Source organism: Vulpes vulpes, chromosome 3 (assembly GCF_048418805.1).
Source record: "Vulpes vulpes isolate BD-2025 chromosome 3, VulVul3, whole genome shotgun sequence".
Taxonomy (NCBI): domain Eukaryota; kingdom Metazoa; phylum Chordata; class Mammalia; order Carnivora; family Canidae; genus Vulpes; species Vulpes vulpes.
This window is the reverse complement of record NC_132782.1, coordinates 6355956-6371367: the sequence shown is the minus strand read 5'-3', so window position 1 is coordinate 6371367 and position 15412 is coordinate 6355956. Positions and strand designations below refer to the sequence as shown.

The 15412-nt window shown below is 35.1% G+C and overlaps 1 protein-coding gene across 8 annotated transcripts in view; it reads right to left on the bottom strand.

Annotated features, from left to right (window-relative positions):
* MARCHF7 (membrane associated ring-CH-type finger 7) overlaps positions 1-15412 on the bottom strand; it is a 52219-nt gene that overhangs the window by 18675 nt on the left and 18132 nt on the right. For 7 of the 8 annotated variants that reach the window (XR_003234313.2, XR_003234314.2, XM_025994192.2 and 4 more), the window contains exons 3-4: positions 2632-2827; positions 823-990 (exon numbers count right to left, since the gene is read on the bottom strand). Coding sequence is in view for 6 of the 8 variants with exons in the window: in XM_025994192.2 (XP_025849977.1) it covers positions 823-990; positions 2632-2827 (364 nt within the window). In the remaining 2 variants the exon portion in view is untranslated. Of the gene's footprint in view, positions 1-822; positions 991-1583; positions 1809-2631; positions 2828-15412 lie in introns of those variants that run through there. The other variant, XM_072751691.1, reaches the window with a different exon arrangement.

The following is a 15412-nucleotide window of genomic DNA, read 5'->3' as shown; positions in this document are numbered from 1 at the left end:
AGTGTACACTGACAGAAATGGTATGGATCTTTATTGCAACTGAATGAAAATAAAGGCACACTTTAATTCTAAATTATGCCTTAAAATGTTGATTTCAAGCTTTAATTAGGTCAGAATTTAAGTAGTAACTACACCCTACATTTAACCCCTGAACAACATGAGTTTGATTTGTACAGGTCCACTTACACACGAACTTTTTTTCAGTAAACATAGTAGTGTTATATATGTACTGTCTCTTCCTTATGATTTTCTTAACATTTTCTTTTCACCAGCTTACTTTATCCTAAGAATACATTACATAATACATGTCACCTACAAAACATGTATTAGCTATGTATGTTTCTGGTAATGCTTCCAGTCAGCAGTAGGAGTACTAAACTTTTAGGGGATTCAAAAATTATACATAGATTTTCAAATACACTGGAAGAATGGGGAGACAGGGGTCAATTCCCTCACTCCTACATTGTTCAAGGTCAACGGTATAAGGCAAATGATACTGGAGTATACAAAATTATTTAGTATACTTTAGGACATACACATTCCTTTTTTTTTTTTTTTTTTTGGACATAACGCATTCTTAAAAGGAAAAGCACAAGCAAGAAAATTATAGGCAGGGAGAACCTGGATACTAATGTACATCTATTTTAAGCCTTTTATTTTTAAAAAATGTAACAAATAAAGTACTAAAATACATTCTAAGCTGTTTTGAAATCTTCCTAAGATGCACTTTGTATATTCGTTTGTGCTGTGATTTTAATGATATAAAGAGGAAAATGTAACATGATTAGGTACGTTATATGTAACAATACAATTTATACATACATGATGAAGTTGTGAAATCACCACTTCGATGACTATAATCCATAAGATTACTAATGGAAGAATCCGCTCTTCTCTCTAAATCTCTTCTCTCTCTCATTAAGTCAGTTCCAAATGATCCAAGTACCATTGATGAAGATCTAGGAACTTGATTATGCCTCCAAGAAGAATCTTAAAATAATTGAAGACATTTTAACTCAGAGAAAGCTTTCAAGGTTTCTGATGACAAATCTTCAGTATAACATAGGGAGGTTATTGTGATTTATTATAGAAATCCTCAAGGTTACATCTTGGCAATCAGAAGCAAAATTCAGCAAAACATAAAATTACTCACTAATGAAGTCACTTATTCACTAATGAATCACTTAAAAAATTTCCTACTCAAACACATTTTTCTTTAACACTAAAACCTACCACCCATCCGTGATGCCAATGTCTCACTTTTTAGAACATCTGACCATACAACGTAAGCATGATGTAAAATAATTTACAGAACAAAAATGCAAAGCTTGCAAAAAATACAGAATTTCTTGAAAAATCAATGAAAGTGACGGTGGAAAGAACAGCCAAAATCAAAATCAAGCCATCCAAAATGGAAGATGTTTTACTAGACACTGAAGATATTTTATTAGAAATATTATCATTGACATCACACTTGGTTCACTCTTACTCTAAGAATGTATTGTTGTAATCATAATCTAAATTTTAAATGAAATCATATTTGACAAAATAAATCTCAAAACTTTTCCCCCCTAACTATTTACCTTGAAATTTTGGTTCTTCCTTTCCTAGTCCCAATAGCCTTATTGATTCCTCCTCATTAAGAGAAATGGCCCAGGGTATTTAATGCTATGCCTTCACAGAGTAGAAGAGACCAAAAATATCTGTGCACAATGGTGTTTCTCTACAATGTTAAGGACAAGTCTGCTCTTACCCATCACACTACTCTTAATATTCTTCAGATGGGCAGTGTCTTTCCCAAGGCGGTCCTGCCTATCAAAATAGAAAGGAATCGCTTACACTAATTCAATTGATAATACATAAGCATTTCAAGAATTTTATCTTCCAAATGTGTTATCACAAATTCTGTCTCATCTTAAAACTACTTCAGGAATTCCCTAGTGTTTCATTTGAAGAGGAGTGAGGGTCTAAGTGAGGAGAGAGCCTCCTGCCCTCTCAAGGAAAAGAAACATCTTTTCAATTTGTGCAACAAATTTATGTACAAAATACCATGTATGGAGCTTTATGGATAAGTCATCTAAATCCCAGAATGGTTAAGTGACTTGTCCAAATGCCATACAGCTAGACGGCTAGAATACTTTCAGATTCCTTATAAAGAACTCCTACTAGAATATCAACTATTTTTGTTTAAAGAATTTGTTTCTGAAAAACAAGTATATACCACAACATTTACAAAAGATATGCTTAGGTTAGGAAATATAAATATGTGTCCGTAAATTTGGCTTTCCTAGTATAACAATTAAAAAACTGACTTCCTGTATTAATCAGCAAAATACTTGTCACTTTTAGTGTACATATCAGCAATTCTAATTATTCAAAATATTCTAGTCCTGTTTGTGTTAAGATATTTCTATCAAATTTAGAACAAACTCCAAAACAAAGAGTTAATTTCAGTACAAACAATAATTTCAGTTGTAGCAGTAACTTAAGGTAGGATTTTGGAAACTCCACTACATTTCTGACCCACTATCTCACATATGTTCTACTTGCTTAATACAACTATGTCTTGGGGGAAAAAGGCTTTAGTTCAAAATGCATATATAGTGACTCTTACACAAACTTAAGTCTTACCTGGTACTGCATTTAAACCATGTCCAATATTTCTCCCGACTGAGGTAGATGTACAATTTGTACAGGAAAGTTTAGGTCTTTTTGAATCATGATCCCGTTGCTGGTTTTGTGATCTTGAGCGTGCTCCCTGAGTTATCTCAGATTCACTATACCATGTAGATTGAAATGGTGATGCAGATGCTGATGCTGATGTGGACTGTAAGTTTCAAAAAAGGGTTTTGATGGAACAACGAAACACTTGCTTTCAGTCTATTAAGTTTAATCCCCAATTTTATTCATTCCTCATAAGTACAAATTTTTCTGCCACGTAGTTTTTTCAGTCTTTGTTCCTTTCTACCCATGTGTCACTTTATATTGTATTTTGCTGGGTAATCAATTTGATTTAGATTAAATCTTCTATGTAACTATATATAAAAAAACATGGTTAGGAAAAACTGAAGAGCAAAACAACAACAAAAAATCTTATTAATATTTTGTTTCCTTGATTCAATTACTTCAAACTCCTGAGAAACCAGTTTCTTCTTCTAAAGATGGACAGATCAAGAAAAGAATCAATATATAAACTTATGAAAACTACTCTAAAAACAAGACTTTTCAAATAATAAAAGATTTATCCTGCATCTAATGCCTATTCTAGGAAATACAATCTTATAATATAACACTATAAATGGTATTTTTTTAAAAAAAAAATCTTATTTGCTCTCTTCCAAATATTTTCAAGAGCGAAACAAGAACAGATAATATTAAACATAGTACTTATTAAAACTCTTAGCTCTGGGCAGCCTGGGTGGCTCAGCGGTTTAGCGCCACCTTCAGCCCAGGGTGTGATTCTGGAGATCTGGGATCGAGTCCCACATCAGGCTCCGTGCATGGAGTCTGCTTCTCCCTCTGCCTGTGTCTCTCTCTCTCTCTCTCTCTCTCATGAAAAAATAAAATCTTAAAAAAAAAAAAAGAAAAAAAAAAAAAACCTCTTAGCTCAAGGTTTTAACACAATCCATAACATAAAAATCACTCAGAATGTACAAACTACTTTACTTCCCCCTAACTCTTTAATTGGTTATTCAACATAAGGCATAAAAAGGAAAAGGATTAGTTCGTCCCCTTAAAAATGTAGGTTTAAATAAGAACATAATATTTCAATCATAATTGTTCAAAGTGTCCTCTTCCTTTATGCCTCAATTATAAAAAGCATACTGCACACATTCAGGTAACTGTATTAGTTCATGGTTAACTCTACAGAATAAACCTTGCACACATGGAAAAGCAGAGGAGCAAAGCTAAATAAGGAGTCGGCCAGATCAGGATTTCATTCATCCCTTGCACAGGGCTGTTTTGCTAACTGAATGTGGCTTCAGCTTAGTACAAACTTGGTCTCACAAGCCTTCTCCACAAATCAATGAGCTGGAATAGCATAAGAGATGAAATTCATTAGATATTTCAAAACCATCTTATACACTGTTATTAGGATATTAGGGACCATATGCTATAGGCTAGTAATTCTAAGACCTTTAAATTTCAGAGACCAAAATTTAAAAAAAAAAACCTTTTTTAAGATTTTATTTTATTTATTCATGAGAGACATAGAGAGGCAGAGACACAGGCAGAGAGAAAAGCAGGCTCCAGGTGCCCTCAAAATAATTTTTTTTAAAGATTTTATTTATTTATTCACAAGAGATACAGAGAGACAGAGACATAGGCAGAGAAAGAAGCAGGCTCCCCAAGAGGAGTCTGGTGTAGGACTTGATTCCAGGGCCCCAGAATCATGACCTGAGCCAAAGGCAGATGCTCAACCACTGAGCCACCGAGGTGCCCCAAAAATAAATTTTTTTTTTAAAGATTTTATTTATTCATAAGAGACACACATAAGAGAGGCAAAGACATAGGCAGATGAAGAAGCAGGCTCCTCACAGGGAGCCCGATGCGGGACTTGACCTCAGGACCCTGGGGATCATGACCTGAGCTGAAGAAGGCTGATGCTTAACCGCTGAGCCACCAACGTGTCCCAATAAAAATGTTCTAATTCAAAATTTAGAAAGAACTGCCACTTTTGACAAGCAAGGATCTAAATTAACAAATACCATCTATTCCCATCCACAGTTTTTAAAAAGGGCATTTTTTTGCTCCCAAAATATGATGGATTTAAGAGAATAAAACAGAAGACTTTTAAAGTGAATAAACTTTATTTGTAAAATCTCTTATTTTTGCTTATTTTTGTCAGGGACCTGACAAATTGTTATTGAATAGCACTTCTGCAAATATGACTTTGAGAGCTACTGAAAATAGGAAATACTATCAGATCAACTACCTCTTAGATCCTTAAAGCACTGTGGAAAATAAAAAAAAATAAAAGGAATCAAAAAGTAGGAAAATCAACTATGAAGTCACTGAAATAACACAAAATAAATCTTTGTAAGAAGGGAACAGTAATTGTAAGATAAAAACTCATCAAATTTAGAGACACTGAGAAATGAACAAAAAAGTCTAAAATTAATCTAATTTTCAGGCACTGAATATTGTTGGGAAAAGACACATTCATTGTTCAGGAAACGATTTTCATGACTCACAATGCTAAAATGCAGGCCATGCAGCCTGTATGTCATCCCAGAGACAAAAAAATGCTTGTTAATATCAACGTATGGAAAGAAAAAATAAAGGTTCTGACCAGTATTTCTGCTGGCTTAAGTTCAAAATCAAAACCTTTTTTTTTGGCTCCTACCAATTTTGTCCAATGTTCAAACACCGTTGGTCTGCATCATTTATATTCTACCATTCTAAATTAACAACCTAAGGAATTCTTTTTTTTTTTTTTAAAGGAAGAGAGACTGCATTCCTACCTTACTTCCCAACCTCCAGGGAAGAGAAAGGGAGGGGACGAAGGATTAAATAGCCAATGGCCAATGATTAGTCAAGTCAATCTATGTAATGAAACCCTCCATAAAAACCCAAAAGAGAAGCACCTGAGTGGTTCAGTCAGTTGAGCATCTGACTCTTAGTTTCAGCTCAGATCATGATCTCATGGGTCAAATAATAAAAAATTGTTATTATCTACTACCAGGGTTATAAATGGTCTTCCCTTATGACTAAGATCTCTCTCACCACAAATACATAGCATGGCATTATTAACTATAATGACCATACTGTCCATTACTTCCTAAGGAATATTTTGTAACTGAAGTTCATACCTTTTGACAACCTTCACCCATTTTGCCCAACCCTACCCCCCAGAATCTGGCAAACACCAATTTGTTCTTTGTATCTATAAATTTCTACCTTTATTTTTTTTTGGGGGGGGGGGAGGGGGAGCTTGCGCCCGCGCATGAGCAGGCAGAGGGGCAGAGGGGGAGAGAGAGAATCTCAAGCAGGTTCCATACTCAATGCAGAGTCCAACATGAGGGTCAATCTCAGGACCCCGAGTCATGACCTGAGCCAAAATCAAGAGTTGGATGGATGCTTAACCAACTGAGCCAGAGAGGCGTCCCCAGTTTTCTTTAGATTCCACATATACGTGAGATCATTAAGGATTTGGGTTTTTTAAGATTTTTTTTTTTAAATTTTTATTTATTTATGATAGTCACACAGAGAGAGAGAGAGAGGCAGAGACACAGGCAGAGGGAGAAGCAGGCCCCATGCACCGGGAGCCCGATGTGGGATTCGATCCCGGGTCTCCAGGATCGCGCCCTGGGCCAAAGGCAGGTGCCAAACCGCTGCGCCACCCAGGGATCCCGGTTTTTTAAGATTTAAAAAAAAAAAAAAATATTTGGAAGAGAGCAAAAGCAGGGGGAACAACAGAGGGAGCTGCAGAGGGAGAGGCTCTCCACTGAGCAGGGAGCCTGCCGTGGTGCTGGATCCCAGGATCATAACCTCAAGCAGATGCCTGAATGAGCCACCAGGTGCTGCAGGGATGTCTTTTTGCCTGACATGCTGTCACAATTGGTAGGTATCTTTCCCTTTTATGGCTAGATTATGTTCTGTTGTATATACACATAACATTTTCTTTAACCATTCATCTATCAATGGACAAGTAAGTGGTTTCCATATGTCTCGCTTGTTGTAAATAATGTTGCAATGAACTTGCAGTTGTAGATATCTTTTTGAATTAGCATCTTTCCTTCTCAGACAGATACATAAAGTGGAAAATGCTAGATCATATGGTGGGTATATTTTTAATCTTTTGAGGCATCTTCATAGTTTGTCATGGTGACTGACCGCACCAATTATATTTCCACCAACAGCACACAGGGTTCTCTCTTCTCCATACCCTAGCCAACACTTGCTATTTCTTTCTTTTGACAGCAATTCTAACAGGTGTGAGGTTCTGACAGGTGTGAGGTCTTCCCCGATTAGTGACACTGAACACCTCTTGATGTACCTATTAGCCGTTAATGTCTTCTCTGGAAAAATGTCCATTCAGATCCTCTGCCCATTTTTTAAAAATATATATTACTTTTTAAAGATTTACTTATTTATGGGGGAGAGGGGGAGGGGAGAAACTCTCCAGCAGCCTCCCTGCTAAGCTTAGAACCCAACATAATGGCTTGACCTCATGACCTTGAGATCATGACCAGAGAGGAAATCAAGAGTCAGATGTTTAACTAAGCCACCCAGGTACCACCTTCCTGCACATTAAAAAAATAAATAAATAAATAAATAAATGTTTTTGCTACATAGTTGTATGAATATTTATTTGAGATTAACCCTTATCAGGTATATGATTTGCACATACTTTCTCCTATTTTGCAGGGTGCCTTATCATTTGTTTTGACAATTTCCTTTGCTATGCAGAAGCTTTTTAGTTTTGATGCAGTCCACTTGTTTACTATTGTTTTGACTGCCTTTGCTTTTGATGTGAAATCCAAAAAATTATTATGAAGACCCCTGTCAAGGATCTTACCATCTATATTTTCTTCTAGGAGTTTTACGGTTTTAAGTCTATATTCTATATGTTTGAATCTTTAATCCATTGAGTTGATTTTGTGTATTGTGTAAGACAGTGGCCCAGTTTCATTCTTTTACAAAATGGCTTTCCAGTTTTCCCAAGACGATTTACTGAAGAGTGACTCTCTGTTCCACACTGTACATTCTTGCCTCTACTGTGGTCAACTGACCACATATGTGTAGGTTATTTCTGGGCTCTTTACTGTGCTCCACTGATCTGTGTATCTGCTTTTGTGCTAATATCATACTGTTTTGATAATATAGTTTGAAATCAGGGAGCATGATGCCTCCATCTTTGTTTTTCTTTCTCAAGATTGCTTTATCCATTGGGATCTTTTGAGATTCCAAATTTTAGGACTGTTTTGTTATATGTCTGTGAAAAATGCCATTGGAATATTGGTAGAAAATGCACCAAATATGTAGAATATTTTGGGTAGAATGAACATTTTAACGACATTAATTCTTCCAAAGGCACACAGAACAGCTTTCCATTTACCTGTGTCGTCAACTTTTTCCATTATCAAAGTCTCATATTTTTAAGTATACAACATTCACCTCCTTGGTTAATTAATATCCCGTGAGTATTTTTTGGTACAGTTGCAAATAGGATTGTTTTCTTAATTTCTAGTAATTACAGAAACGCAATTGATTTTTGTATATTGAATTTACATAGTACAGCTCTACAGAATTTATTCAGTTCTAACAATTATCTGGTGGAATCTTTAGGGCTTTTATGAATATTATCATGTTATCTGGAAAAGAGAGGCAGTTTTTACATTTTCTCTTCTCATTTGAAAGCCTTCTATTTCTTTTTCTTACCTAACTACACTGGCTAGAGCTAGCAATGCTATGCTGAATAAAAGTGGTTAAGAATAGGCATCCTTGACTTTTGTTTAGTTTGATCTTAGAGGAATAGCTTTCAGTTTTTCACCACTGAGTATGATGTTCACTAAAGGCTTGTCCTGTACTGTCTTTACTATGTTGAGGTATGTTCCCTCTATACTTTTGCTGAGTTTCTACCATAAATAGATGTTGAATTTTGTCAAATGTTTTTTCTCCATCTGTTAGATGATCATGATTTTTATCCTTCATTGCTGAACCATCCTTGTATTCATCATGGTATATAATCCTCTTATTATTGAATTTGGTTTGCTAATATTTTGTTGAGGATTTTTACATATTGGGGACTTGTACATATGTCATCAGGGAAACTGTCCTATAAATTTCTTTTCTTGTAGTGTCCACATCTGGTTTTGTTATCAGAGTAATGGTGGCCCCATAAAATGAATTGGGGGTTACATCCTCTTGTTTTTTTTTTTTTTCAAAGTTTGAGAAGTTAGAATTTTTACAGGTGAAACGATCTGATCCTGGACTTTTGTTTGTTGGGAGATTTTGATTACTGATTCATTTAATCTTCTTACTCATTTCTGGCCTGCTCAGACTTTCTATTTCTTCATGATTCAGGCTTACTGGGTTGTGTGTTACCAGGAATTTACCTATTTCTATAAGCTGTCCAGTTTTGGGAGAATTGGTCATTGTAGTTCCTTATGTTCCTTCCTATTTTTTATGGCATCATTTATTTCACTTCTGATTTTGAATCCTCCTCTTCTCTTGGTGAACCCAGCTAAAGGTTAGTCTACTTTGTTTAGCTTTTGAAAAAACATCAGGTCTTAGTTTCACTTATCTTTTGTATTGTCTTTTTAGTCTCTACTTATATACTGATCTTTTTAATTTCCATACTTCCACTAACTTTGGGCTTACCTGGTTCTTCTTTACTCCATTCCTAACACTGCACTGGAAGTCCTAAGTAATGCAATAAGGTAAGAAAAGGAAATAAAATTTTCAGATTGGGAGTAAGACATAAAACTATATTTGCAGAGGATACCTTCTATGTGGACAATCTCACAGGACCAACAAAATAGTCCCTCATAGGGTTACAGTAAGGTTGCAGAACACAAGGTTAGTATTAAAAAAGTCGGGACAGTCCGGGTGGCTTAGCGGTTTAGTGCTGCCTTCAGTCCAGGGCCTGATCCTGGAGACCCGGGATCGAGTCCCACATCAGGCTCCTTGCATGGAGCCTCCTTCTCCCTCTGCCTCTCTCTCTCTCTCTGTGTCTCTCATGAATAAATAATAAAATATTTTAAAAAAAAATTTAAAAAGTCAAATGCTTTCCCATACACTAGTAACAAAATAGTGAAATTTAAAATGAATCGTTTGCAAGTCAGTGGTAAAGCAACAAAGAGCCCAATTTAAAGATAAGCAAAAGATCTGAATAGACATTTCTTCATAATTAAAAAAGTAGCTGATTAGCACATGAAAAGATGTTCAATATCATGAGTCATCAAGGAAATCTAAATCAAAGCTGCAATGAGACATTTCACATCCATGATAGGATGGCTAGAATCAAAATGTATGAGACATGTAGGCAAGGATGTGGCAAGATCAGAACCCCTGTAATTGCTGGTAGGAATATGAACTGGTCCAGCTGGTTTGGAAAACAGTCTGGCAGCTCCTCAAAAAACTGAACATAGAGTTATACCAAATGACTGAAAAATCTTATGCTTAGGTATAAACCCAAGGAAACTGAAAACATAAGTTTGCATAAAAACTGCACGAGTATTTATAACACCATTATTCATAAAAGCCAAAGATAGAAACACAAATGTCTTATCAGCAGATGAATGAATAAACAAAAAGATATATCCACAGAACAGACTATTATTCACCTATAAAAAGGTATACCCAATCAATGGAATATTGTTCATCCATAAAAAGGAATGAGGTACTGATATATGCTAGTAACACAGATGAACCCTGAAAGCATGCGAAGTGAATAAAATCTAATACAAAAGACCACAGTGTATGATTCTACTCACGTCAATGAAAAGTCCAACACAGAAAAACATAGAGACAGAAAGTAGACTACTGGTTGCTTGGTGCTGAAATGGAGGCGCAATACAGTGATAGCTTAAGAATCTGGGGATTTTTCTTGAGATGATAAAAAGGTTCTAAAATTCACTGCAGCAATGATTTGCGCAACTCTGTGAATATACTACAAATCACCAAACTGTATATTTTATTTTATTTTTTTAAAGAGTTTTATTTATTTGACAGAGAGTACATGCATGTGGGCACACAGAAGTAGAGTAGCAGGGAGAGGGAGAAGCAGGATCCCCATTGAGCAGAGAGCCTAAAGTGGGCCTCAAACTCAAGACCTCAGGATCATGACCTGAGCCAAAGGCAGATGTTTAACCAACTGAGCCACCCAGGTGCCCAACTATACTTTAAATGGGTGAGTCATATGGTTATGTGACTGATATCTCAATAAAGCTATTCTTAAAGAACCTTAACAATGACTGCAAATACAACCAATACTATCTCCTGGACAAGGCTTAATCATTTGGAAATTCTTTAATTTAATACACACTAATAGAAACAAGTCCAGAATGTAATATTCTTCGTTGGCTCATTCCATGGATCAATGCCATGACTATGAGGACTAATTCCTGCCTCGAAAATTTTCCAGACCAAAATTATCTTAGCCATAAGCAACAACACGGAACTCTGACCTCTTCTAAATATTCGTGTGCTACAGCATCCACCACCACATTAATCTGAAGTCTTATTTTCTAGTTTCTACTAGGAATATACTAATAATCGGAATACTACACTGAAGACCATGTCTAGTAGATCATTCCCCTTTCAGACCCAAATGGCAAGCAATGCTTTCTTTGAGGAATTCATTTCTTTTCCTTATGAACAAAACACCTTACAGAGCTGGTTCGATTTCCCTGTGACGTTCCTGATGCCCAAAACAAGAGTCTATGTTTAGCTCTAAAACAATGCATGGGGGCAGCCGCGGTGGCGCAGCGGTTTGGTGCCACCTACAGCCTGGGGTATGATCCTGGAGACCTGGGATGGAGCCCCGCATCGGGCTTCCTGCGTGGGGCCTGCTTCTCCCTCTGCCTGTGTCTCTGCCTCTCTCTCACTCTCTCTGAATGAGTAAATAAATAAATCTTTAAAAAAAAAAATAAAAATAAAAAAAATAAAACAATGCATGTCTTATAAATGCCTATCAGTGTTACAACTTTGACCTACTCTCAGTATTTTAACTATATTTGTCCTGATTCCATTTTATTTATTTATTTTTCTGATTCCATTTAAAAACTATTCTCATTTTCTTGTCTACTTGTATTTATTTGTACGCATGCATGTTATTTAGTTCCTTGGCAGCTAACTTTGTATTAGGAGACAAACATGTATTGAAGTTCATTGGTTCTGGGACGCCTGGGTGGCTCAGTGGTTGAGCACCTGATGCCTTTGCCTCAGGTTGTGATCCTGGGGTCCTGGGGTTGAGTCCTTCAACAGTCTCCCTGCAGGGAGAGCCTGCTTCTCCCTCTGCCTAGGTCTCTGTCCCTGTCTCCGTGTCTCTCATGAATAAATCTTAAGAAAAAGAAAAAACAAGACCACTGGTTCTTTTAATTCTTGAGATAACATAGTATGCAAATGGTAACTTACATAAATAAAAATAAAGTAAATGAAACTTACATAAATACATATTTACAGAATGCTCTCAAATTTTCACTTGTAACTATGAATTAAAGGAATTAAATTTTCTTTTAAAAATATTTAAAATTCTACTTACTGTTAACAAAGAGATAAGATGATCATGGTACATTTGAACCATTCAAATTGCAACAAAAACTTCAAGATGAAGCAACAGAAATATCAGCAAGGTTAATAATAGAGGCATCCCAGTTTACAAATGGCTGAGAACCAAAAGATCCTCAGAAAATCAGTTGTTCGGAACTTAGAATCTATATTTTCCCAAAGAAACAATGCTATCCCTAAGTCTTGGATTCTTAGACTTAGGTACACTATATATTCATCAAATGACTAGGGGAAACTACTTCCAGATTTCAGATCCTTATCTATGACACAAGTATTATCCTATTTAAAATTAAAAGCAAAAAATGTTCTATAAAATGTTAAGCACTATATAAATATAAGGTATTTCCCTATTATTTAATCCTTAACTGAAATTGATTTATCACAAGCCTAGTCTTGACTCTTGACCCTTCTTTCTCAAGCTTTAGCTTTACTAAATGTCTGAGATAAGGGGAGTGTTATGTTGCAAACAATTGTGAGAAAACATCAGCAATGTTAAAAAAAGGATTCCCTTTGATGTTTAAAGGTCTTATTCATTAAATATATTTTTGGTGAGTAGTAGTAATATTATAGAGAAAGACAATTATGGTTTCACACCTATGTGGAATATAAGAAATAGTGAAAGGGACCATAAGGGAAGGGGGGGAACTGAGTGGGGAAAAATTAGAGAGGAAGACAAGCCATGAGAGTCTCCTAACTCTGGGAAACCATGGGTTGGCTGCAGATGGGGATGTAGGTGGGGGTACAGGGTGACGAGCATTAAAGGAGGACACTTGATGAGATTAACACTGGGTGCTATATGTTGGCAAATTGAGTTTGAATAAAATTTGAAAATATTATATAAAATACATAATATGTTATTTAAATATCCTGATGACATATACTGTATCTTAAAGGACATAATCTACTTAAACCAATATAAAGCCAGGAAATAATGGTAACAATAGCAATTACAATCCTCATCATTATAAATGGAAACATTTGAACTCCAAGTCCCAGGCACAGTCATTTTAAGTGCTTTAGTGTGTTGTTTCAATTAATCTTAATAATAACCACGTTGAGAAGTTACTATTACCACCACTTTACAGAAGAAACACAGATATAAAATAATTAGTGCAAGAACACAGAAGTTTCAGTTTCTAAACCAAAACTAAAAAGCAGGGTAGTAGTAGTTAAGATTGGAAATATTCCTATAATCCATTAAAAAAAATAAGACGCCATTTAAAGAAATTGAAAACATTAAGAAAAACTCCAACCCTGATTTATCTTAAGAATCAATAAAAGACACAAATTGTTTTTTATGCTTGCATTTGTTTAACTTCTACAATGAAAACAGACTTTTTTTTTTTTTAAAACAGACTTTCAGAGTAATCTATGACATTAATAAAATGCTGGAATGAATATAGTCTTGAAAATACTTATATTTTCAGGTGAATGTCAGTAAATTTTCTATATATATATAGCTAAGACTTTTAGGACCTAATATAATTAACTATAACAATGATAATAAAAACAAATGTAGCAGCTAACATGTATATAGTGTTTATCATGTTGCAGGCACTATTCTCATTCAGTGTAATAATTCATCTAACTTGACTGACTGATATGGAAAATAAGAAAGAAAAGTGTAAAGCCCAGGTTCATACAGCTAGCAAGTAGTGGAAGAGGACTCCATTCTAAAAGTACAGGCTGGTTTCAGAGTCTGTTCCTCACTAGTAAGCTATACAAAAAAAATTAGAAAAAGAACTGTAGGGATCCCTGGGTGGCGCAGCGGTTTGGCGCCTGCCTTTGGCCCAGGGCGCGATCCTGGAGTCCCGGGATCGAATCCCACGTCAGGCTTCCGGTGCATGGAGCCTGCTTCTCCCTCTGCCTGTGTCTCTGCCTTTCTCTCTCTCTCTCTCTCTCTCTGTGTGACTATCATAAATAAATAAAAATTAAAAAAAAAAAAAGATGAATTTAAAAAAAAAGAAAAAGAACTGTAGACAAATTTTTTATGAATACAGAAAAAAAATCTGTGCTCTTAATAAGTCATACTCATTTAACCCAGAACTTCTCTACAGAATGCAAATATGTGATTCTGTACCTCAAGCAAGTGTTTTTTGTCTAGCAACAGAGTAAAAAAAATACATTATCAACCAATATTTAAAATGAGATTCAGTAAGTAGTTCATAGAAAGTGAGGAAATATGTAATATATACATTTTAGAGAATATTTTTAGTTTAGTCTTCCTCTGAATATTTTATAAAACCATTATGGTGTAGAAATAGTTTAAAACGAGATTCTGTCATACATCACATGATATATAAATTTATAAATACTTAAATGGAAATTTTCACTAAAGGATTCTCTTTGATTCAAGTTAAACATCAGACTTTTGCACACCACATATGATTTCATTAGCTGTTCAGCCAATAATGCAATAAACTGAAATTTGAAAGATTAGCAATATGAATTGCATTAAACCTAGAAATCATGCCTTCTGAGATTTATACTATTTTACACTACAATCATTATATTTAAAACACTAAAAAGCCATTTCGAAACAAGTGCTGTCAATCCAAAGGAAAACTAACTACATAAGAATAGCTTATGTAGATTATGAATCTGCAAACTCATTAACGGTGAGTAAAGCCCCAAAATTCATCTAAAAGACTCTTAGTAATATATCTTCACAAAAGACAGTTTGTCAATTTAATAATCACCCACCACTAAAAGCAAAATATTTAGAAGCCACACTAAAGAAAAACACTTAACAATCATTATTCCACCACTGCTTTGCGTACATGCAGAGAAGTCAGATGAATACATATAATGTTCAAGAAAGGGTACAGTTTTTGATCCTCTGACCAAGTCATCCACATTGAGTCAAATTTATACTTAAACTAATACTTATATGTTTTTAAAATAAGTTTCCAGGTCTTTGAAATACAGTATATAATCATTTTTCTTGTTTTTTTTTTTTTTTTGCAGTATATAATGATTTTATATCAGACCACAATGCTGCCTTCATAATTTTGAAGTCCACAAAGACAGAAAATATTGAATTTTTGTTTCTTGGTGTGAAGAGTCATTCATTTTCCTGCAGATATACTCCTGTGTTTTATTAAAGGATGCCTCAGATCCAGCTGAGGGTCTTATTAACTACAGTTACTACTTTCCTAAAATCTAAAAACCAAGT